Raw genomic sequence first — 23,460 nt, forward strand, 5'->3', positions numbered from 1 at the left:
GAAAGGAAGTGAAATCATATGATGTAATCATAGATATATGATGTAATCAATACGAGGTTACGCGTAGGCCTAGCGCACGCTGTCGAACGATGGCAGACGCGTTCGGTCGTCGTCCCTTGCTCGGCATGGGCCGAATGGGTCGTCCAACGACGACGGAACCCGAGCAAGGAGCTCCGCCACCGATAAATCCAGCGACGGGCGAAATCGATCCATCGTACGACGGGAAACGCGTCCGAAAAGCGGTAAATCGCAAAACGATCGACTACAACTCGTCCGTTCTACGTCACATCGAGGTAAGGAGGGCAGAAATCGTCGCGCTATAGAACGAAACTGTTGTGCAGAGCCGTGTATGGCAACGGGAACCGCAGGATCGAAAAGCGATTCAACCCGACATCTGTTACTATGGAGAGGTAATTTAATTAATTAAAAACAATTAATCGATTAATTAAATTATATTATTAGTTGCTTGCACCGATGAGTTACGCTGATAATCCGGTGAACGCCGTTACGACGAAATTTGTTCGCACTTCAACCAATAAATTTCGTTGTCCAATTTTTTGCGTGAGGGTAAGTGTAGGGAATTTTTTTTCGATTATTTTTCGTAAACGAGGCCAATGGGTAGTGGACTCCGGAGGGTCGACGTCTGATGACTGGCGCATCGAGCGGAGAATTCACCCTGTGGAATGGCCTCACTTTCAATTTCGAAACAATTCTCCAAGTGCTACACTACATCAGTCGTTTTCCCAATACTATTATTATTATTATTATTTACTCTCAGGCTCATGATTCCGCTGTGAGAACGATGACGTGGAGTCACAACGATCTGTGGCTAATTACAGCGGATCACAGCGGACACATCAAATATTGGCAGACGAATATGAACAATGTTCACATGTTGCAAGGACACAAAGAAGCCGTCAGGGAAGCAAGGTAAACATAGACCACGTGACATTGTTTATATATTTTCGGAGCTATTATTCTTTTTAGTTTTTGTCCGACTGATGCAAAGTTCACCACGTGCTCTGACGACGGGACTGTACGCATATGGGATTTCTTCCAATGTCAGGAAGAGAGAGTGCTACGAGGTATAAATTATTTATCATTTCCCAGTTATTTCTATTTTTATTTTTTTATTACTTAATTAAGGTCACGGGTCTGACGTCAAGTGTGTGGACTGGCATCCCCAGAAAGGTCTCATTGCATCCGGAAGCAAAGACACGCAGCAGCCCGTCAAACTCTGGGACCCCAAAACGGGATCAAGCCTTGCGACACTGTAATCAAACCTCCCCCCACCGTCGCCCCTCAATCAAGTAGAAATTTTTATTTAGACATGGGCACAAGAGCACGGTGATGACGTGCAAGTGGAATATGAACGGAAATTGGCTTCTAACGGGAGCAAGAGATCATCTCCTCAAGCTATTCGACATACGAATGATGAGAGAGATACAAACGTTTCGAGGTCACAAAAGAGAGGCAACAAGTTAGTATATAGAATAAGATACAGTAGGTAATTAATTATTTTTTCTATAGCTGCTGCATGGCATCCTGTACATGAAAGCCTTTTAGCCAGCGGAGGCTCAGACGGCTCAATTCTATTCTGGGTGGCAGGGTAAAGAATAATAATTTTATTTAATTAATTAATGATATATTTATGTTTTGTTTTAGGTGCGACAAGGAAGTCGGTTGTATGGAGAATGCTCACGATGGCATGGTGTGGAGTCTTGCCTGGCATCCGCTTGGCCATCTTCTTTGCTCAGGCTCCAACGATCACACAAGCAAATTCTGGGCGAGGAATCGTCCCGGCGACAAGATGAAGGACAAGTACAATACGGGCGGAACGGGGCCCGCCTTCGACGAAACGGAAGCCGATCTGTCGGTTTCCGGGTCTGCCGCCGTCTCCGTGACGTCACAACCGCACACTTCCATACCCGGATTCGGAGAAATTTTCGACTCGAGCATTCCCTCGCGACGACTCAGTCGAAGCGCTGAAACCGCTGAACCTTCGTCTCCGAATTTAGCTCGTTACTTTCAGCCACATGGTCATAACTTTGGGCCGCCTCCACCTCCTCCTCCTCCTCCTAGTGGCTCCTCGCGACGTCCTCCCCTATTGGGAATAGCCCCGCCCAACGTTGAGCCCTTGCCGCGTCGGATTTCGTCCGATGGTACTGGCGTAGATCCCGTATCGAGATTTAATTACAATGCTCCGCCTCCTCCGCACTTTACGCGAGATAATTGGGGTAGTGTCCCGGATGGCGAAAGGTCCAATCGAGGCGGAGATTTCTATGGGAGGCGAGAGTCGCGTGATAGAGATCGCTATGACGACAGAAGTAGCAGTAGAGAAAGACCGAGAAAAAGGCGTTGGGAAGACAATAACGATTAATTAATTAATTAATTAATATCGGATTTGTCTTTTTCGTTTTTTCAGACGTATATCGATAAGAATGACCGAAACGTTGCCTACGCTGAATTTTCGCACCCGCGCTTCTTGAGGAATACATAATTACTATCACGTGATTGAACAATCTACGCATGCTCTACGTAGTCAAATTTTTTTATTCCGCTATCATTCGTCTTTGCAGCCGCCTGGAGGATGCATCATCGTTCCGCCCGTCTGATCCGGATTGTAATAATTGTAAGTGATGACCGGGACCCCCTTCAAATCCTCCACGATCACTTCGCGCTTGATCGCGAACGAAAAACAGCACTTTTCGTCGGTCACCTGCAACGAACGCAACGTAGAACGAATTTAGAAACCGTCGCGTACTCTCACTTCGTCTAAATAGAAGCGTAGTCGTCTTCCTTCGGTCTCGACTCGCTTCACATCGCAAATCGATTCCTTTTCCACCTAGAAAATCGTTCATTTATCGAGAAAGATATTCATTGAACGATTGAACGAACCGTTTTTAGATCGCTGTGAATTGCAGCGAAACCGGAAAACAAGGCCACGTCACAAACGGCCATATTGGAAGAAATTGGATCAGACAAGCGCCATCTAACGAAAATCAATAATTAATTAAAAAGGTAACGTATTGCGTGGGAGGGGCGGGAAATAAATTGGAGGGGGCGGGGCGTACCGGTTACATATTTCGATTTTGTATCTGCACGTTGGCCCGGATTCCTTCACGGCGACACTTGCCACTTGAAATGCCTTCAAGGCATTATCCGGCTTTGGTACATTGTACGTCACTCCGGCCTAAGAAAAATAAAAAATCAAATAGCGAAATTTTATTTTTCAATAATTAATTAGTCATTGTACCTGCGCTAAAATGCATCCAATGCCGCAAACTTTGACGTGAATTTTCGCGGGAATATCCGAAATTGCGACGTCCTGCATTATCTGCGCATTTTCCTCGTCGACGCGCAACGAATGCGCAAATCCGCGCGCCGTTTTTATATCCACTTGAACGGCGGGCGGACTCGCCTCCGAATTCAGCTCCGCATACTCGAACAAAGCTTGCAAGGCGACCACTGTATCCTAAAAACAATCGACTCCTTAATTAAAACGAATTTATTATTATTATTTTTTTTCATACTTGAGTTGATTTGAAACCGCCGTGCGCGTTCCTTTGTTCGGTGAGCCAGCGCGCGATTTTCGCGCTCGTCTCCGCGTCGCGCGCGGCGACGAAGGCGAGAAGAGCGTAGGCTGTCGTTTCGACGTCGCACGAACGCGCAATGCAGTAATTCCGTCGCCACGGCGACGAATGGCATTGCTCTTTCGAAAACGACCACGAAACGTGTTCGTTTGTCGTTATTGTCGCGCATTTTCGAAGTCTCGACAGCGCGCGATTGGCGTCCGAGTGTCCGGCTTTGCGAAGCGCGTAGGCGATTAGGGCGAGATTGTACGTACTGTCGCACGTCGACGAAATGCATTTCTTAAGTAAATATTTCAATCCTGAGCGAACCGATTGGTCCTAGAAGTCGAATAGTGAGACGGACGTATATCGCTTTAGTTTCCTTGGTTACGTTTCTCGTAGCGCCGGCGTCGAGTAGAGCGAGGAGTGTGTAGGCAGTGAGGCTGCATTCTCCGCTCGCGCATCCCTGCATTTCCTTATTGAGCACGCGACAGACAGGCGGAAATGCGCCGCTTCCGCTCTGCTTTCGTTTGATCCACTGAATCGCGTTGCGTTGCACGGCATTATCGATTGATAATAGACCATGAGCCTGACCGAACGTACGCACAACGAACGACGTTAGCCTGGCGGGGCGAGGAAGAGAGGGGGAATGTGGGCCCGTAAAACATCCGCAATTGAGTTTTTTACCACATGCTTCCGCACGGATCCCTTTGACCGAATGCACTGTACGACCCGTCGTCCCGTTGAAACGTCAATTCCCGTTGATATCCTTAATTAGGAGAGAGCGCTTTGCCTTGTTTATTAATTATCCCCGGGCTTTTTACCGGTTAGCATGAATCGCATTGCTTTGGCGCGCGTTTCTTCGTCGATTCGATTCGTCGTCGTTAGATAGCGAGTGACGTAGACAGCCGGAGCGAACTTGAGCATGTTCTGCTCGCCGCAACCCGTTGGTAGTTTGAGTAGCTTTTCTAAGCCTTTGATCGATGGTCCCATGTAATCCGCTACATTTTAAAAAAAACTTAGAGAGATTTTTTGTCATTTTGTTTGAATTTTGACCTGTGAAAGACATGATCGCGCGTTCTGAATCTTTCACAAAGTTATTTGGGAGAGTGACGTCAAATGTTTCTCTTTTGCAAACGGGTTGTGACGCGTTTATCGCTGCAAAATCATAATTAGTCACCTATGGGATTACATAGTGTTTCCTCACCTTTTCCCAGGCAAATAAGTAAAGGCAGGCTATATTCCTCCTCAACTCCTTCCGCCTAAGGTACCGTATAATATTAATTGAGACTATCAAAGAGTGTCTACTTCAACTAGAAGATTTTTAATGATCGAATCAGACGCTTGGGTTGATTGCGCGACGCACTGAATAGGCAGACTGCCTATTTTCAAAGGTAAGAGACTGAACTCGATAGTTTTGCCCTCTCCAGCCCGAACGTCAATTTCTTTCCCTTCTCCCTCGGACGATTCCCTTTTCGATTTAATCACGCTTATCTCTTTCGCATTCACAACCAAACGAACGTAAACCTGAGAAAAAATCGTCATAAAAATAATCCGTATTTTTTAATTAATTATACGTTTAAATTGGACGAGAGGTAGTTATGCACAGTGGCCTTGATTTTGACCGTCTCGCCTCTCACAACCGAGTACGGGAGATAAAGCGAGCAGAAAAAAGGCTGGAAAACGTTGACCGTGTCCCCCACAGCCACAGTCATAGGCGTTTGACGAGAAAGCGCAAACGCGTCGACTACCCACGACGTTATTGTGTGGGGAACTCGAAACTGATGGCCAACGCTCGAAACATTGCTTTAGAAAGGGAGCAAATAGAGATAGAGCTCATAGGAGATTTTCTCCTCCGCTTACCCTAGCCTTAGACTGGTCCAAATCCACGTCTCCGGAAAATACGTTCGCGTTTGTGAGACGTCTTGTAGTTGATCGATTTTTTGAGCGGATTGCAACAGTGGGCCGATTCTCTCTTGTCGCGACGCAGTCAATATCGCTGGAACTAGAGAAGTTCTAGCCATTAGTCGACTTCCACTTCTCAAAAAAACAATCGGCCAGCAGCATTTTTCCCTTGATTCCGGCTCCGCTGGCCGAGGCGGAATATCGCAGTTCGCCGGGCGACTATTTGTAGTCGAGTTTTGAATTGGGTGTAAACCGGAAGCCTTGATAAAATCGTTTGTTTTGAGGTCTAATTTTTTATTGATTGACTTTTTTAAAGACCTCAAAGTAAGCGCTTGTGGTCGCGAATTCGCAGAACACCGGCTCGAACTCGCTTTGTTCGCACGTTTTGTTAAAACACTTGTCCGGCCTGCAGTTCCAAATACTCGGCTGCGAAAAAATAGTGAATTAGATATCGTTTTGTTTTAAAAATTCCTTATTTACCTTGCCGTTTTTCTTCATGCACCCGTACCTCTTGCAAGCGCAATTCCACGTCCACCTTCCGCCGCAGCGGAATCTTACCGTTGACGGACGCATTTTCTCGTCAAACAGACCGAGTTTTTCGTTGAGCTACGAAGTAGAACTTAGATTTCGTTCTCAACGCGAAACTGTCCAACTTTTTCGGTTGTTATTTGATTTTTGCTCTGCTGAACGTACACGCTTTGATCGACGGCGACGATTCCAACGTACGACGTCGGAGGAGCCGTGATATTGAGCGTGACGACGTCGGCCGGCCGAACTTCATTCTCAACAAACTTAACTTTGATCTGAAATCAATTAATTGTCTAGAGCACTTTCTTAATTAAGCCCGCGTATTTATTACCTGGTCTGAGGGATTCGGTTGGGCGTTCAGTGTCAGTTTCGCGGCGGATAGTCCCTTCTGTTCGGCCAGAACCGTAAACGACGGTATCATGACGTTTTTAACGGGGACGCGAATTCTGCAAGCGTAGGAATTCTTTTTCCCGAGTTTGGCGCAACGATCCTTTTGCATCTTAGCCAGCTGCATCGGATCGCATCCCTGTACACCGATAAGACTTCCCTTTGCCACAATCTGGAAACAAATTCCTTAAAAGAATTCAATTTTTAGTGCGCTTTTCTAACGTAGAATGTAACTGAAGCTGGACTAGTTGACCTAGCCTCGACCGTAGCAAACTCTCCAGCCTAAAAAAATGTTGATATGATGTAGTTTATTTAATTGGATTACTTGAACGCACCGATACGATATTAGGCGTAGCAGACAATGACATATAATCAGGAGTATGCACGAGATTTCTCGTAATTGGCTCCGACTTTTGCGTGCGTTTTTGTATTCTCCTTGCCGCTCCTTGAGCCTTTTAGGAGAGCGCACCCCCTAGTATCATCCCTATACAATGGATTTCTTTATTTCTTTACCTCGCATTTGATTTGAAGCGCATTGCATGGAGCGCACATGCTGAACTGCGCTTGCCCGTTCACGTCGACCCGTTTCGTTTTTTTGTGCAATTTGATTGGCACGTCACTCGTGCACGTGCCGTTCTCGTTCCTCACGCGCGCGGAACAGTTCAATCTCACGCCGGTTGACGACACGGGTCGTCCGGTAATAGTCGATAATCGAACCTTAATTAAATAATCACGATTAATTAATAAGTTTAATTTAATTAAAATAATTGCCTTGAATATTGATTGTTTGCACGGATAAAACGTATTATCGCCGTTTTCTATTTCGATTTTGTAGTGATATTTGCGCGCTTTGACTTGCGTTTTTCCCGCGCACTTGACCTGGTGTCCCGTCAGATCGTCGAAGACGTGGACCGATAAATCGATGTCGTCATCGCATCGTTTATATCTAACACACGCGTCGACGCACGCAGACAGACTACCGTTAATCTAAAAAAAGTTTTTTGTTATGGAGGGTCCCTGAAAGGGGAGTCAAGAAATGACTTCTGCGATTCTAATTCTTTTTATGGTGCATTCGCTGTTTCTCGCGCTGGGCACGCTTGCGGAATACGTCAGCGTTCCTTTCACCTTTTGTCCATACGTATAGCTATAGTTTTCTCGCTTATATAACCTAATAGTCGTAATGGGGGACTCGACTTGCCTCGCGTTTACGTTGAAACAGATGTTCCACTTATAACTTCCGTCTTTTTGCTTCTTGGCGCACCCGAGAGTGTCGTCACTCGGGGTCACAGTACAAAAAAACTTTGGCAAAACTGCGCAAGTATTGATACTATTGTGAATCGCTCTCCCTTTGACTATAGTACCGTATTCATCGACTTTAAAGCTAAAGCACTCCTGTTCTTTTACAGGCGACTTTTCCTATGATACTAATAGTGTATTGCGTTTGTTTTTTTAGATTGGACTGACTCCGTAGTCGGCGCAGATGACGTAGTCGCCAAGAACTGGCTCCGGCGAAAGAGGTAAGCTAAAATTCGCGACACCTTTAGAGAAAGAAAAGTGAGATAGAGAGAGAGAGACCCCCCATGTGTATCCGCTCACCGGAATCGAGCAGGAGATTTTTAAACGAAGCGATATTGACGTTTTGATTTCTAAGCTGAAAGTAGACACTCATCCCCCCGTCAAGCTGGCCCTCTACCCTCCCCTCTCTACCCTAAAATTAACGGTCACGTTGCCTCTGGCCGCTGTCATATCACGCCTGAGAACGATCACTCGACCCAGAACTAAAAAATAAAAACACACGGTTTACTCCCAGAGTTTTCCACTGACGTTTCCGCACCTGTATCGCCCGGTTTATAGATCGGTTTATCCGTTTGCACGATGACGGCTTTAGTGGGCGATCGAATAGTGACGGGTTGATCCGTCAATTGGACGACCCCGCGTTCATCTCGCGCCGTCACGCGAACGCGAAGCACGCTCTCGACCTCAACCCCATGGGGAACCTTTGCACACAAAACGATTAGAAGGCCCGCGCTTCCGCACGATAAGACAACCCCCGTGCCTTGATTTGAATAAGACGATGTCTCGTTTGCGTATCCGCGTTTCGTGTGGTCGTCATCGCGAGCAATTTCGTTTCGCTGGCAAGCGTCACGTCGATGAAAACGGGCGACGCGTCTTCCTTGGAGCCGGAAACGATGGCGGATATAGTGAGCGTTTCTCCTGGAATTGCCGAGCGTGGGACGACGATGTCGTACGCGGCGGCGGCGGCGACGACCGTAGTAGCAGTAGTAGAAACGATACTATATTCAAAACGACGTCTATATGAACTTGCGCGACAAACGAACGCAGAAAAAAAATATGACGGGGGTCAATATGGATGCGGATTTGTTTTTTTTTATTTTTTGCGGGGGATCTAAAATCTCCTGTACGCCTTCGTCTTCTTCCACGGGGTTTCTTACCTGACAACGACAGCGATGAGAAAGAACGCAGCGACGCCCATTTTATTGTGATCCGGTTGTGGGCTCGACTGGAGACAAGGAGCGGGCTTTCGCGATCTTTATGCTAGCTCTGACGTCATTTGCGTTGTGACGTCAGAGGTTTTTAAGAAGGCCGGATATCCTCTCGGCGAGATGCGACGCGCGAGCGAGAGCGAGCGAGGAGGAGATCGCGGTCAAAAAAATTTGAATTTTTTATTGTGACTACACATTGCGGCGACTCCTCGTGAATCAATTAGGCTCTTGTTTTGCTGAGACACAGACGGGTCATTAGTCGATTTGCGGTAAATCGATTAGAGCCTGCACACGTGCACCACTTCGCCCCAAGGCTCGGTGAGACGCAGATCGACGCCGTTCTCGTTCCGCCGAGCCGCAGAGAAAAGAGATAGACGTTCGCGCGATCGGATTCCTCGCTTACGAACCGAGCTCGCATCGCAATCGAAGAGAGCAGCTCCTCAATGTTCCGAAACGTCGCAGTGGCCCTCGTTCTCCTCGCTCTCCTCTTCGGGCGAGGTGTCGTAGGCCAGGTACGGAGATAAGAACGATGGCGCAGCTGCCCACGCCGCCGTTTTTAGCTGACCTATTGTTTAGCGAAGCCTTGCATGATTCTCTCCCCACACGCGCACACAATAGGAACTCGTTTGGTCATGGGAGGAGCGTTTGCGCCTGCAAATTCTCGCCTCCATTTTTGTTCTACAGTACTGTACACCGCGCTCCAGTCGATCCCCTCAACTCCACCCCTCTTCTCAAAACTAAACAATTTTTTTATTTCTTTTTCAGGACGACGAAGATTACGATACCGGTAACCCGGCCCCTCCCCCTCCCTCCCTCCCTCAAAAAATACTCTAAAAAAAACAGGTTCGGCTAACGATTCCATTCCGACTCCGCTTCCCGGGCCTCCGCTCAACATCGTCGTCGATCCGCTCGTCATTGACGTCGTCGAAGGCGAGAACGTCGAATTTCGCTGCACGACGAGCGGCAACCACGCCGGATTTGTCGCGTGGAGCGTCTCGCCGTCTCTCGATACCTTTTCGCCTTTTTTTACGTACTCCGCGTTGCGTTTCGACTCGGTTCGCGTCGCCGACGCCGGGTTTTACGTCTGCACTTACGGACGATACGCGTCCGTCAACGCTTCGCTGATCGTACGAGCGTTAGGTAAAAGGAGCGATGGAACGCTTGAGGAAATCAAACGGGGGTTGTTTTAGACAAAAAATGCCCGTTTGAGTGCGAAGACGGTTCGTGCGTCGGACGAAATCGTCTTTGCGACGCCGTTGACGATTGCCCGGGAGGACGTGATGAGATCGGATGCGGTAAGCGTCTATTTTTTTGTCTCTAGCAATTGATTTTTGTTTTTGCTCTAGTCGCGCGACCAGCTGGGCGCTGCGAAGCGCGCGAACTAGCCTGCGCGAATTCGCGTCGCTGCGTTGCGCCGACGCGCATCTGCGACGGCGTGGTCGATTGCGACGGCGGCGACGACGAAGCGGCGACCCTATGCAATCCAACAGGTAAGAAACAATAAAAACAACGTACATTTTTAATTAATTTGTCAGATTCGTGCCGTTCTGACGAGTTTTCGTGCAACGCGTCGCGATGCGTCGCTCACGATTTCGTTTGCGACGGCGTCGACGATTGCTCCGCGTCCGGAGGAGACGAGAGCCAATGCGGTGCGCGCATAATGCAATTCGGTATCAACATCGTCTGAGAATTGCGGTTTTTCTTTTGTTTTTCAGCCGCCATTGACGGACAATGCCCGACAAATTATTTCACGTGCAAATCGCCGCGATTCTGCGTGCCCAAAGCGGCGAGATGCAATCTCGTCGTTGACTGCTTCGACGGATCAGACGAGCAGAATTGCAGTAAGAGAATCCCGCCCGAGGGTTTGGGGGACCTCCGCGCATCTTGTTGCAATGTGTATATGCCTCGCAGATAATAATCGCATTCATTAGACAATCTATTTATTATTTATATATATTTTTTGTGCGCGCGCGCTAAGGTGAACCGGCGATTCTCAGTGTCAACACTAGTTCGACGTTGACGTCTGCCGGCGGCTCGCTCTCCATCTCCTGCTCGTCGAGCGGCACTCCCACTCCGATGATCACATGGCTCAAAAACTCGCGTCCTCTCGCCGCCGACATCGACTACGTCGCCACGTCGCGCAACGGCGTCGGAAATCTCCTCATCTCCGATTTCGATGACGTCGACGCCGGCGCTTACTCCTGCCTAGCAACGAGCACATACGGGGCTCTCGCTTCGCAACAAGTCGCCGCAGCTGTCGACCCGGTAACGCGCGGTTGCCAAGACGACGACCTCAACGTATTCATCCCGCGCGGCAAAGTCTACTTCAAAGAAGTAGCGCGCGCTATCGACGACAAAAACGTTTTAGGCGGCTGCGCGGACATCGTTGTCATTGTCGACGAATCCGGGTCGATGCGACGCGAACACGAATGGCTCAAATCGACGATTCCTCTACTGGAAGAAGGTCTTCTTGGCAAGGGCGTGGGCGTGGACGAAGCAAATCTAAATCGCTACGGATTACTCGGTTTCGCGCGTAACGTTCCCAAACAAGACTATCACGTGGTCATTCCCGTTGGAGATGGTGTCATGGGATCGGCTGATGAATTTGCTGAAGCTGTTAAAGAATTGACGCTAACCGGAAGTGTAGAGGATGGCTGGGAAGCGATACGCATTGCCTTGGATTCATACCAGTTTCGGCGTCAATGTGTTGGGCAATTTATCCTCGTGACGGATGAGGATCGAGATATATATAATCGAGATTTGTCGTACGAGGGCGTGAGGGGTTGGCTGCAAAGACGGAATATAACTCTCAATGCTATTCTCAAGCAGAGGTTCGTCAAGGACGACGAACGCGCTCTTGGAGTCTATTACAATGGGACGGCGTTTGTGTCACAGAAAGCTGACTATTTTCTCGATCAGGGCTTCCAGCCCGTTGAGACGACGGGGGATACGATTGAGCATTACGTCGCTTTGGCGTTTGAAACGCAGGGCGCCGCGTGGGATTTGAGTCGATTGCGACGCGAGGGAAATGTGGCGAAAGCGTTCACGAAGGCTTTTATTAACGTCAAAGTCCAGGAGATTCAACGTCGATTATTGACGTGCTATAGATGCGTTTGCAGTCCGCCCAACGCTCCCGATTGCATTCCAGTCAACGCAGCAACATGTCCAATATACGGTAAAGAAGGGGCCATGATTTAGATCCCTATTATATTAATTTATTTTTTTAGTTTCGCCGACTTTGTCCGGTCCGAGTGACGACGTCGATTCCGCTCCCATTGCGTTCGTGAATCCGCCTTTCGCTACGCGTCGCGTCGGCGATTTTATTACGGCGACTTGTAGCGATAGCGGCGGCGGCGACGACGGCACTTTGTCGTTCGCCTGGTATCGAAGCGACGGCGAACCGATTGCCGCCGACGTGGAATTCACAGTGGACAAATCGTCGATGCGTATCGCGAGTTTGAACGCTCAACACGACGGCGTCTACGTATGCAACGCGACGAATTCACAAGGATCGTCAACATCCCAAATCATCTTATCAATTCTCGGTAAATAGAAATTTAATTTAATTTTTAATTTTAATTTTTTTCTTTAGTTTCTCCCGTCGTCGCCGTCGCTTCCGACGCTCTCCTCGTCGGCGGCGCGTTCGTCGTTCGCGTGGGCGACGAGGTTCGTTTCTTCACCGCCGTCAGCGGCGAACCGTCGCCGATCGTTCGCTGGACGCGCGCCGACGAGAAACGAATTCCGCCTAATCGAGGAACATCGGTCGCCGGAAACGAATTAACGTTCGTCGCCGGGTCAGTCGACGATGCGGGGATTTACGTCGCCACGGCAACGAACGCGGCGGGAACAGCCCAAGCCGAGGCGACGTTGAGAGTCGGTGAGTAAAAAAACACAACCGTAAGAATGATTATTAATTTATTGATTTATTTATTAGTTGTGCCTTTGGAGATTTCGCTTGTTCCTGATACGATTCGAGCGGTGTTAGGCGATCCGGTGATTATATCCGTTATTGGAAATCGCGATTTTGGCGACGGGATTAATATCAGTTGGTCGCGCGCCGACGGCAGCCCGTTGCCGTCTTACGTGCGCGTGGGCGGCGACAACGGCGACCAAATCGTCATTCCTTCCGTTCAGGAGACTTTGGATATCGTTGTCACGGTGATCGACATCGTTGGGACGATCGTGACGAAAAGCGTGACACTTAATTCCGGTGAGAGAGAAAATCAACAAATAAAAATTAAATATATATATATTTTAATTAGTCGTTCCTCTTGCCGTGACGATCGATCCGCCTTCCGCCGATTTCGATCTCGGCGATTCGGCGACATTTACCGTCTCGACGAATCGCGACATCGACGTGGTTACGATCACGTGGACGCAGACGGACGGCAGTCCGTTGCCGTCGTACGCGCGCATCGAAGGCGACTACAACGAACGTCTCGTCATTTCGTCCGTAGAAGAGAGCCTAGATATTCTCGTAACCGTAACGGATATTGACGGAAAGATCGTGACGATGAGCTCGTCGTTGATAGCTCGTAATAATAATAATAAACCCCATTGATCTATTGATTATTCAATTTATTTTATTTTTTCTAGTTCCGGTTCTCGCTGTGACTGTTGAGCCGCTTTTCGTTGACGTCATTATTGGCCAATCGGTGAATTTCTCCGTCACGGTAAATCGCGATTTGGCGCGCACGATCATCGCTTGGACGCTCGCCGACGGCGCGCCGTTGCCGTCGTACGCGCGCGTCGAAGGCGAGTACAACGAACGGCTCGTCGTCGATCCCGTTCGCGAGGATTTAAGCATTGCCGTCAATGTGACGAGTAACCGAAGAACGGCGACGGCGACGGCAACGCTCAATTCCGGTAAGGAGAGAGAAAGAAAAAAATTCAAAATAATTAAATATTTTTATAGTTGAGCCTTTGATTATTTCCGTTCAGCCGTCGAGTCTTAATATCAACGTCGGCAATCCGGCGACGCTTACCGTCGACGTTTCGCCGGTGACGGCGAACGTCATGATCACTTGGGAACAGCAGAACGGCGATCCCCTTCCCGACTACGTCGTCATTTCGAACGGCGGGAAAAATCTCTTCATACCGTCGGTCGAAGAAACCCTCGTACTTCGCGTTCGAGTCGTCGACGAAGAAGGAAGAATCGAAGAAACAACAGCCGCAATAAGAATGCTTCCAGGTAAGAAAAAGATAAATAAATAAATAAATAAATATTCATCCTAGACGATCCCCTCAAAATTGCCGTATCGCCCAAACTCGCCGTCGTCAAGCCCGGCGAAAACGCGGTGTTTGACTGCCGACTCACGACGACTCGTCTCCCACCTCCGACCGATTTCAAGTGGTCGCTCCAAGGCGGCGGCGCTCTTCCCGCCAACGCCGACGTTGCGCCGGCGGGCGTCGAACTAACGCTTCGAATCAGCGACGCGACGGAGAACCTCAATTTCACGTGCGGCGCGAGCAATCGCGCCGGTGCCGTCGCCGTCGACGCGCGACTGAACATCGATCATTCCGTCGTCCCGCCGCCGCCTCCGGACGTCGACAACTGCACGGTAAGCGGCGAAACGATTCCTCGCGGCGAATCGCGTTACGTTCGTCTCGATCGCTCGGAAACGATCGTCGCCGCCGACATTATTCTCATCGTCGACGAATCGAAATCGATGATCGGCGAACACGTTTGGCTTCGACGCATGGTTTATGATCTAGATCGCGCTCTACGCGACGTTAGCGTTGGCGTATCGCGACCGAATCGTTTCGGCGTTCTCGGCTTCGCGGCGAGCACGAAGCCGGCCTACACGGCCGGACGAGCGATTCGCGTCAAGGGCGAATCCATGTACGGCGTTGCGGACGTGAGTTTGGCGCTCGATCAGCTTCTCCTCTCCGGGCAAATGGAAGACGGTTATAGCGCTATCGATATGGCGATTAATCATTATACGAGAGAATTTCGTGACGCCGTCACGACGGCGCGGCAATTTATTCTCGTTACGGACGAGGATAGGACGCCGCTTAAGGGAACTCAAAAATTGACGTTTTCCTATATTCAATCGCGTCTTAAGCCGTCGCAGAATTCGAATGCGAATCGATCCGATATCGTTCTTAATGTCGTCGTCAAGGAGGATTACGTGACGAGAGACGGCACGACGGCAATCGGTATGGACGCCAAAGACGAGTGTTTTGTTATTCAGTCTTCCGGCGGCCCTCGTCTCGAGAAAAATTGCCGGATTCGTCCGCAGAGTAGCTACGAAAATACGACGATGGATTACACGAATTTGGCGTTTGAGACGGGCGGCGGCGCGTGGAGTCTCAACATTTTGCGTCGAAACGAAAGTCGAACGACGCTCGCTTTCACCGACGCTTTCGTTCAGGTGAAAGTGCGGGAAATTACGATGCAGCTCTACGGTTGTCGTCTCTGTGATTGTCGTCGTTACGGCGCCGTTTGCGTTTCCGTCTCGACGGAGAACTGCAACTCTCTTCCTTCTTCCCTTCCCGGTGGAAGGAGTACGGCGTCTATCCCGACGACGATATCTAGTCCGACGACGTCCAGTTCAACGACGATATCGACGACAATGTCTAGTCTGACGACGACCATTCCTCCGCGCCGCGAACCCCTTAATGTTGTCGTTACACCGTCGAGTGCGATCGTCAACGTCGGAAGTAGACACCAATTTATTTGCGATGTTGTAGGCGGAGCGCCGCCGTTCATCTACCAGTGGACTAAAGCCGGAAACGCAAATGTTCTTGGCAACCTATCCAGTCTTAGTTTTCCCAGCGTAGATCTCTCGGACGGCGGCGATTATACCTGTTCCGTCACTGATTCAAACAATGGCGGTGGCGAAGCGAACGGTAGACTTGTAGTTGTTTCTATTACGCCGTCAACGCCGTCGCCAGAAATGACTGATACGCCATCGCCTGATATTGATGCTACAACGCCGCCTCCAGATATTGATACGGAAACTCCGTCGCCTGATATTGATGCTACAACGTCGTCTCCCGATATTGGCACAACAACGCCGGTAGAAATGACTGATACGCCGTCTCCCGCTATTGATACGGAAACTCCGTCTCCCGATACTGATGCTACAACGTCGCCTCCAGATATTGCTACGACAACACCATCGCCCGAAATGACTGATACGCCGTCGCCTGATAGTACCGTATCGCCGCCGCCGCCCCTTGAGGTTCTCATTCGTCCGTCCGATGTTTTGACTGTGGATGTGAATACGACCGTCACTTATTTCGTCGTTCACAACGGCGGCGACAATGTGGTCATAACGTGGGGTCTCGTCGACGGTTCGCCGTTGCCGTCCAACACGGAAATCGGCGGCGACTATGGCGAACAACTGCGGATCATTCAAGCTCGAACAACTCTCAATATCGTCGTTCGAATTCGAGATATGTTGGGCCGGATAGCGTCGAACGCGACGACGCTTTTCGTTCGACGTAAGAAATCAATAAAATTCAATTAATTAACCGACTCTCATATTTTTCTCTATAGCTCGTTTAACCGTTTCTATCGATCCGCCTTATTTCGACGCGTCTTTCGGCCAGTCCGTCAATTTCACGGCGCGCGTCAACGTTCTCATTTCCACGACGACGATAACTTGGACGCTCGCTGACGGCAGTCCACTTCCGTCGGGCGTCCAAGTCGCCGGCAATCACGGAGAAATCCTCGTCGTTTCGTCGATTCGCTCGAGTCGAACGTTCCTTGTTCGAGTCGTTGACGGAGACGGCAGAACGACGACGGCGACTGTGATCGTCCAACTTCGCCCAGGTACGCGTAGAATTAAATATATATATATATATATATTTTATTTAATTTTTTTTTTTTTTATTAGATCTTCCTCTCGGTATTTCCATCTTGCCAGCTGGCGAAATCCGTGTTCTACCCAAAAGCAAAGTCGAATTCGTTTGCCGACTTACGGGTTCTCCTTTTTCCAATTTCGGTTGGACTTTGAGCAACGGAAGTGCTCTGCCGTCCAACGCTCAGGTCGTCTACACGATGGGCGGCACGGTGGCGACGCTAACCATTACAGGGGCAGCGAGAAATGAAGACTTTGCTTGCAGTGCGAATAACAGATTAGGGAAAGTGGACGGATTCGGAAGACTCATCATAGGTAGGGAAAAAAATATACACATGTACATATAATTATTTTTTCTTTAGTTCCTCTCTCACTCTCGATCCTACCGGGTTTTGTACAGACCATCAACTTCGGCGAATCGGCTCAATTTCATCTCGATATCAGTCCAATTGTCAGCGGCCTTTTTGTGCAGTGGCGACTCCTCAATGGGGATGCGCTTCCTTCCTACGTCACAGTCAGCGGAACGATGAACGAAACGATTGCCATTACGTCCGCTCAAGAGACGATTTCTTTTACCGTGACCGTGACGTCCAAAGACGGGCTAACGCTGACGTCGTCCGCAACGCTAGAAGTTCGACCAGGCAAGAAAAAAAATATTTCAAAATTAAATAATTAAATAATTTATTTTCTAAGATCCGCCTCTGAGTATTTCTATCACGCGTCTCGACGACGAATCGAGCGACGACGTCGTTTTCGTTTGCCGACTCTTTACGACTCGTCTTCCGGCGCCAGCCGACTTCGGATGGTCCGTTGACGGCAGCGACGACATCTTTGATTACGAAGTCGTTTATTCGATGAACCGAACAGTGGCGACGCTAATGATGCCGCTATCCGACGAAGAAGTGAACCTCACCTGCAGTGCAAGCAACAGGCTGGGGAGAGTCGAGGAAACAGTGCTTCTTTTAGGTAAGATTGTATTAGAATAATTATATTTATTTATATGTGTTTTTTTGTTGTAGGAAGTGGAAGTGGAATGCCTGACGTTTTTATTCAGCCTTCTATAATCCAAGTCGATTATGGCGAATCGGCGAATTTTACCGTTTTTGGAACTGTCGGTTATTCCGTCACGTGGTTCCTTCGTGGCGGGCTCCCGCTTCCGTCTTACGTGATCGTCGACGGGGAAACCATTCGCGTTCCCATCGCGACGGAGACTCTCGTCTTTGAGGTTAGAATCACGCGTGGGGACGAAACAATAACGGCGAATGCAACGCTGATCGTTCGACCAGGCAAGAGACAATAGAATATTTATTTATTTATTTATTTATTTATTTGCGTTTTTAGTTTCTGTTCGAGTGGTGCCTTTCCGTCGCGAAGTTACCAGTGGCCAGTCCGTTCGTTTCACTGCCATTTCGAATTTCCGTAGGGCAACGTTCCAGTGGACTTTGATCGACGGCAGTCCCTTACCTTCTTACGTCGTCATCGAAGGCGAAAACGGCGAAACGATTTTTGTGCAGTCGGCTACGGAAAGCCTGCAATTTCTCGTCACTGTCGTCGTCGCGGGAAGCGAGGTGACGGCGACGGCTTACCTACAATTTATCCTAAGTAAGCACACAGAAAAAATCAATTATTAATATTACTTCTTATTTTTTATAAAGGGAATTGCATCATTGGCGGCACGAACGTTATCCACGGCGGAAAACTGGGCGTCTTCACCGTCGGCACGCCGAGCATGCGCACGATCTCCCGCGGAACGGCCGACGTCGTTTTCATCGTCGACGAATCGCGTTCCATGGAGCCGGAGCACAATTGGATCAAAGAAATGGTAAACACGCTCGAACGAAATCTCGTCGCCGCCGGAATCGGCACCAACGCGTCGCCGAATCGCTACGGTCTCGTGGGATTCGCCAATCCGTTTGTCGGCACTCTCGGTCGCGTTCTTCACCTCGGCGACGACGCGGATCCGTTCGGAACGCCGTCGCAACTCGCCGTCGCCATCGACGATCTCATCAAGCGCGGAAACGAAGAGGACGGCTATTCGGCAATCGACGTCGCTTTGAGAAGCTTCGCGTTTCGATCCGAAGCGGCGCGACAGTTTATTCTCGTCAGCGACGAAGCGCGAGATATTCTCAATTCTTCGTTCACGTTCAATTCGACGCTGCGCGCTCTCACGCAAAGCGGCACCGTTCTCAATGTCGTCGTCAAGCATCGATTCGTCACGTACGAAGGCGGAGACGGCGACGAAACACGCGTTCTCGGCTTGGACGTGAATCGACGCGCGTACGGCGTCGACGGACGGATTTACGATACCGGTATGCCGCAGGAAGATTCCGGCTACGAGACGACGTTTGTCGATTATGTTCTGTTGGCGTTTGCGACGCGCGGCGGCGCGTGGGATTTGGATTATTTGCGTTTGGGCGATAACGTGAGTCGGGCGGCGTTTACGAACGCTTTTGTTGGCGTCAAAGTGCGGGAGATCATCACGCAGTTGAATGTGACGTGCGAGAGTTGTGTGTGCAATGACGGCTATGCCGCATGCGAAATAGTGCCCGTGCGAACGCGAGAAGCGTGCGAAAGTAAGGCAGTCATCCTCGCTGATGAAACTATATAAATAAATAAATACTTTTTTCAGATTTTCCTTTTGTGACTCCGTCGCCGCCGCCCGTTCCGACGACGACGATGCCTCCGTCCACAGCGAGTACGACATCGGCGGCGGCTACTCCTACAGCCAAAGAAGTTACAACAGAAAGTCCTACTCCGAGCAGAGAGACTCCAGGAACACCGACGCCAAGCGAAGAGACTTCAATCCCAACAGTCACCACGGCTTCTATAATAACTCCAAGCAGAGAGTCTGCAATTCCAACAGTTGTAGAAACTCCCACCGCAAGCGAAGAGACTACGGCTCCTATAATAACTACAGAAAGTCCGGCAGTTACTACGGCTTCAGAAACATCGACGCCAAGCGAAGAGACGTCAATCCCAACACTTACTACGGCTCCTATAATAATAACAACTACAGAAACTCCTACTCCAAGGAGAGAGACTTCAACTCCAACAGCTGTAGATGTAGAAACTCCTACCCCAAGCGAAGAGACTTCGATCCCAACCGTTGCTACAGAAACTCCTACACCAAAAGAAGAGACTTCAACTCCAACAGCTCCTATTATCACTACAGACGCTCCTACTCCAAGTAAAGAGAAAACTCCTACGCCAAAAGAAGAGACTTCAACTCCAACAGCTCCTATGATAACTACAGAAATTCCTACGCCAAGCAAAGAAACTTCAACCACAGCGGCTCCGATGATCACTACAGAAGCTCCTACCCCAAGTAAAGAGAAAACTCCAACGCCAAGAGAAGAGACTTTAGCACCTGTGATAACTACAGAAACTCCTACTCCAAGCAAAGAGAAAACTGAAGAGACTCCGACTCCAACAATGACTCCTATTCAACCGCTTCGCGTTTCTGTCGTGCCCGCGTTGACGGCGAAGGATCTGGGCGAAAGCGTTTCGCTTACTTGCATGATTACGTCCGGCACGGCGACGAGTTTTATGTGGAGCCGCGATCCCGACGTTCCGTTGCCGGACAACGTCATCATCACGGAAAATCGACTTCAATTGACGAGACTTCGACGAGGCGACGAGGGAGCGTACGTGTGCCGAGCGGAGGGACCGAACGGCGAGGCGACCGCTCGCACCATTATAACGATAACAAGTTAGTTTAAAATGAAGGAAATGGGCCTGGGGATTCTCTTTGTTTTTTAGATTTGTTTAGTCCTCAAGTGGAATTGATTTCGTCGTCTGCGTTCTTCTGCGTTGGCTCGCCGATTCGATTGAATTGTAGCGTGCTCAATGGACCGGCTACGATTCAATGGACCAAAGACGGCAGAAGCATTCCCTCGAGCGCTTCTTTGACGGAAGATAATAGCATTCTTACAATCAACGAAGCAACGATCTCCGACGCCGGAATGTACCGATGCCAAGCAGCGAATGAATTTGGATCACACGACGGCACGGCGGATATAGAAGTCACAGGTACATTAAAGAATTATTACCTAAATAATTATTTTGTATATATTATTTATTAGATCCTATTCCGCCGCGAGTGACTGTCGAACCGAGAACGCTTGATCTCGCCGAATGCGATACTGGTGTAGCTGTTTGCCAAGCGACTGGATGTCCCCAAGTGTCCGTAGAGTGGTTTCCCTTTGGGCAAGACAGTCTTCCCTCAAACGTCATTGTGAACGGCGGTCAGATAACGATGCAGAAGCCGAGTCAAGACGGCCCCCAAGCGTTTATATGTCGAGCGAGAAACGCGGAAGGAATCTCCGAAGGAACAGTATCATTGCGAATCAGAAGTATAAATAAAAAAGTCAATTATATAATGATGGATTTTCTTATTTAGAACCGACTCCTCCTACGATCGAACTTGCGACGAGACGAAACGTCGTTTACGCCGATTACGCGGCTTTGATTGACGTGACGGTGTCCGGCGATCCGGCACCGGTCGTCACGTGGCACAATCTGCCTGCAAATTCCGTCACTTTGGCAAACGGTTCATTGCTCATTTCGCCGGTCGTCAGCGGAATCGGCGGCTCGTATACGGTGTCGGCGACGAACTGCGGCGGAACGGCAAACGTAACGGCACGATTGATAGCGAAAAGTAAGTCAAAAAATCCCAACAAAATTTCATAATTAATTAATTAATTAATTAATTAATTAATCAAAGAGGCGGAAATGCCGGTGATCGATTCGTCGCCGTCCGACGTGACGTCAGCCGAAGACGACGACGTCGTGCTTCAATGCGGCGGCAAATTGGAAGGAGATCCGTCGCCGTCGATCACGTGGCGAAAATTGCTGACGGACGATCTCCCAAGCAACGCGGAAGTGAGCGAATCCGGCGAACTGATGCTGGTAAAAGCGACGGAAAGCGACGCCGGAACGTACGAGTGCACGGCAACGAATTTCGTCGGAACGGCGACAGGAGAAGTCACGCTCACAATTCGACGTAAAAACGTCATCGTCGCCGCGGCGATTTTTCGATTTATGACGTCACTTTTTAGCTCGTCCGACCGTCTCCATCGATCCGCCATTCGTTGACAAACGCGTCAATAGTCGAGGACGATTTTTCTGCGTGGCGGACGGCACGCCGACGCCGACCGTTCGCTGGTTCAAACCGGGCGATTCGTCGTGGGAAAGCGCGGCGGATAACGTCGAGATCGTCGAAACGCCGAAAGGACTTCGTTTGACGATCGATCCCGTACGGGATCCCGACGCGGGAGCGTACGCGTGCGAAGCGACGAACGAAGTCGGCTCTACATTGGCAACGGCGATGCTTCGAGGTTCGTTTAAAAATTAATCAATTAATAATTAATTAATTTCGTCGACGTCGTAATTAGTGAAAGGTCGTGAAATGCCGTTACAAGTCACTGTCGTGCCGATGGATCACACGGTTACGGTCCCCGGTGGCGCGTCGTTTAGTTGCTCCGTTTTGTCGTCTGAAGGTGCCGTCGAGTTTTCGTGGAGCCGACCGGGCGGCGTCGATTTGCCGCCGAGTCATACTCTCAGCAAGGGCGGCGATTTGTTGACGATTTCGCCGAGCGATTGCGCGGCGAGCGGCACCTACGTTTGCTTGGTGACGGACACTTCGGGGGAAACGAAGACGGCGTCGGCGGAACTCATCGTTCTCGGTTCATTAATCCGATAAATATATTTAGTATTTAATTTTTTTTTAGAATCGCCTAGCGTTGCTGTTTCTCCGGCGCGACTTGACGCCTTTGTCGGCGATCGCGTCGTCTTGAATTGCTCGCTGACCGGCGGATGTCCCGCCGCCGAATTCACGTGGACTCTCCGGAATTCGCTCGTCGGAAGAGGCGCGACGCTGACCATCGAATCGGCCGATATTTCCGACGCTGGACTATACGTCTGCGAAGCAATAAACGACGCCGGAACGGCGAACGCAACAGCAGAACTTTCCGTCACACGTATAGAAAAATTCTCGATTAATTAAATCGTGCGTACACTCTTCTATATTCTAGTTACTACGCCTTCCTTTACCGGCAACTCCTTCGCTTCGTATCCCCTTCTCAATACCCGACGCTCGGCGACGGACATCGACATGGTTATTCGTCCGCGTGCCGCCGACGGATTGATTCTATACTGGGCCGGATCTTCGCGAAGTATCGACGATTTCTTGGCCATCGGTCTCGCCACGGAAAATCGCGTCGAATTCCAGTTTAATAACGGCGACGGATTGGCCTATTTGCTCAGCGAACCGATCGCGCTCGACGACGAGCATCGGATTCGCGCCTCGCGAAATCAAACCAGTGGAAGTCTTCAAATCGACGACATGCCTGTCGTCGAAGGCGGGACGGGGGGAAGGCAGCGGAACATAAATTTGAATAGCACCGTTTTTGTTGGCGGCACGAACGCCGGTTATCCGATCGCTGGGCAGAATAAGGGTTTTGAGGGCTGCGTTCAACGATTGGTTATTAATGGGGGTATTGTTGATTTGAGTGCGCCTAATTTGCGGGGAAATGTTGAGGAGTGCAAGTAATGTGCTGGTTTTTGTCTTGCGTGTTGTTTTTTGTTTTTTTTGTCGCAGTTTAGACTCCTCTCTTGTTAGTTACGACGAAAAGGGATTTGCATGTTTTTTTCACCGCCCGAGGTTCATTTTGCACGAATATTTTGATTTTCGTCATTTGTGATAGAGACAGTTTCGAAAAGAAAGTGAAGAGAAAAGATACGGTACCCGCCTCTTTG

At 49.5% G+C, this 23,460-nt stretch overlaps 3 protein-coding genes across 3 annotated transcripts; 2 read left to right on the plus strand and 1 right to left on the minus strand.

Annotated features, from left to right (window-relative positions):
• Positions 1–83: 83 nt before the first annotated feature.
• On the plus strand, positions 84–2,509 carry LOC136196555 (pre-mRNA 3' end processing protein WDR33-like). The gene is made up of 10 exons (XM_065986135.1): positions 84–293; positions 342–410; positions 463–567; positions 623–718; positions 779–930; positions 988–1,085; positions 1,147–1,273; positions 1,329–1,480; positions 1,531–1,609; positions 1,666–2,509. Exons 1-10 carry the CDS (start codon positions 90–92, stop codon positions 2,378–2,380), a joined length of 1,797 nt encoding a protein of 598 aa, XP_065842207.1. The 5' UTR covers positions 84–89; the 3' UTR covers positions 2,381–2,509.
• LOC136196554 (alpha-1-inhibitor 3-like) lies at positions 2,464–8,973 on the minus strand. The gene is made up of 31 exons (XM_065986133.1): positions 8,846–8,973; positions 8,449–8,686; positions 8,227–8,389; positions 8,100–8,170; positions 7,989–8,043; positions 7,857–7,930; positions 7,754–7,808; positions 7,591–7,702; positions 7,434–7,536; positions 7,164–7,379; positions 6,906–7,109; positions 6,728–6,844; positions 6,615–6,674; positions 6,337–6,564; positions 6,131–6,280; positions 5,958–6,083; positions 5,796–5,903; positions 5,436–5,737; positions 5,150–5,378; positions 4,881–5,099; positions 4,780–4,834; positions 4,629–4,730; positions 4,397–4,573; positions 4,260–4,341; positions 3,964–4,195; positions 3,534–3,911; positions 3,257–3,475; positions 3,075–3,193; positions 2,899–2,992; positions 2,771–2,845; positions 2,464–2,719 (listed from the first exon to the last, which is right to left on the minus strand). Exons 1-31 carry the CDS (start codon positions 8,884–8,886, stop codon positions 2,564–2,566), a joined length of 4,560 nt encoding a protein of 1,519 aa, XP_065842205.1. The 5' UTR covers positions 8,887–8,973; the 3' UTR covers positions 2,464–2,563.
• A 215-nt stretch (positions 8,974–9,188) lies between these two features.
• Positions 9,189–23,443, plus strand: LOC136196553 (basement membrane-specific heparan sulfate proteoglycan core protein-like). Its single transcript, XM_065986132.1, has 31 exons — positions 9,189–9,408; positions 9,662–9,683; positions 9,740–10,036; positions 10,087–10,191; positions 10,243–10,386; positions 10,432–10,545; positions 10,612–10,737; positions 10,875–12,071; positions 12,124–12,441; positions 12,489–12,773; positions 12,831–13,106; positions 13,159–13,431; positions 13,493–13,762; positions 13,812–14,087; positions 14,132–16,345; positions 16,401–16,676; positions 16,741–17,019; positions 17,067–17,345; positions 17,398–17,670; positions 17,724–17,990; positions 18,046–18,306; positions 18,360–19,277; positions 19,334–20,413; positions 20,464–20,733; positions 20,787–21,056; positions 21,104–21,361; positions 21,428–21,706; positions 21,762–22,040; positions 22,098–22,388; positions 22,434–22,682; positions 22,737–23,443. Exons 1-31 carry the CDS (start codon positions 9,340–9,342, stop codon positions 23,252–23,254), a joined length of 12,033 nt encoding a protein of 4,010 aa, XP_065842204.1. The 5' UTR covers positions 9,189–9,339; the 3' UTR covers positions 23,255–23,443.
• Positions 23,444–23,460: the final 17 nt, after the last annotated feature.

Source organism: Oscarella lobularis, chromosome 16 (assembly GCF_947507565.1).
Source record: "Oscarella lobularis chromosome 16, ooOscLobu1.1, whole genome shotgun sequence".
In the NCBI taxonomy this organism is placed as follows: Eukaryota; Metazoa; Porifera; class Homoscleromorpha; order Homosclerophorida; family Oscarellidae; genus Oscarella; species Oscarella lobularis.

Bases quoted from the DNA above. Each gene is read 5' to 3' on its own strand.
- LOC136196555 (XM_065986135.1), top strand. From the start codon at position 90: ATGGCAGACGCGTTCGGTCGTCGTCCCTTGCTCGGCATGGGCCGAATG. The intron at 719-778 runs GTGCTACACTAC...ATTTACTCTCAG, and splicing joins ATTTCGAAACAATTCTCCAA to GCTCATGATTCCGCTGTGAG. The intron at 931-987 runs GTAAACATAGAC...TATTCTTTTTAG, and splicing joins GAAGCCGTCAGGGAAGCAAG to TTTTTGTCCGACTGATGCAA.
- LOC136196554 (XM_065986133.1), bottom strand. From the start codon at position 8,886: ATGGGCGTCGCTGCGTTCTTTCTCATCGCTGTCGTTGTCAG. The intron at 5,738-5,795 runs GTCTTTAAAAAA...GATTTTATCAAG, and splicing joins CCACAAGCGCTTACTTTGAG to GCTTCCGGTTTACACCCAAT. The intron at 5,100-5,149 runs GTATAATTAATT...ATTTTTTCTCAG, and splicing joins ACCTCTCGTCCAATTTAAAC to GTTTACGTTCGTTTGGTTGT.
- LOC136196553 (XM_065986132.1), top strand. From the start codon at position 9,340: ATGTTCCGAAACGTCGCAGTGGCCCTCGTTCTCCTCGCTCTCCTCTTC. The intron at 16,346-16,400 runs GTAAGAAATCAA...TTTTCTCTATAG, and splicing joins GACGACGCTTTTCGTTCGAC to CTCGTTTAACCGTTTCTATC. The intron at 16,677-16,740 runs GTACGCGTAGAA...TTTTTTTATTAG, and splicing joins GATCGTCCAACTTCGCCCAG to ATCTTCCTCTCGGTATTTCC.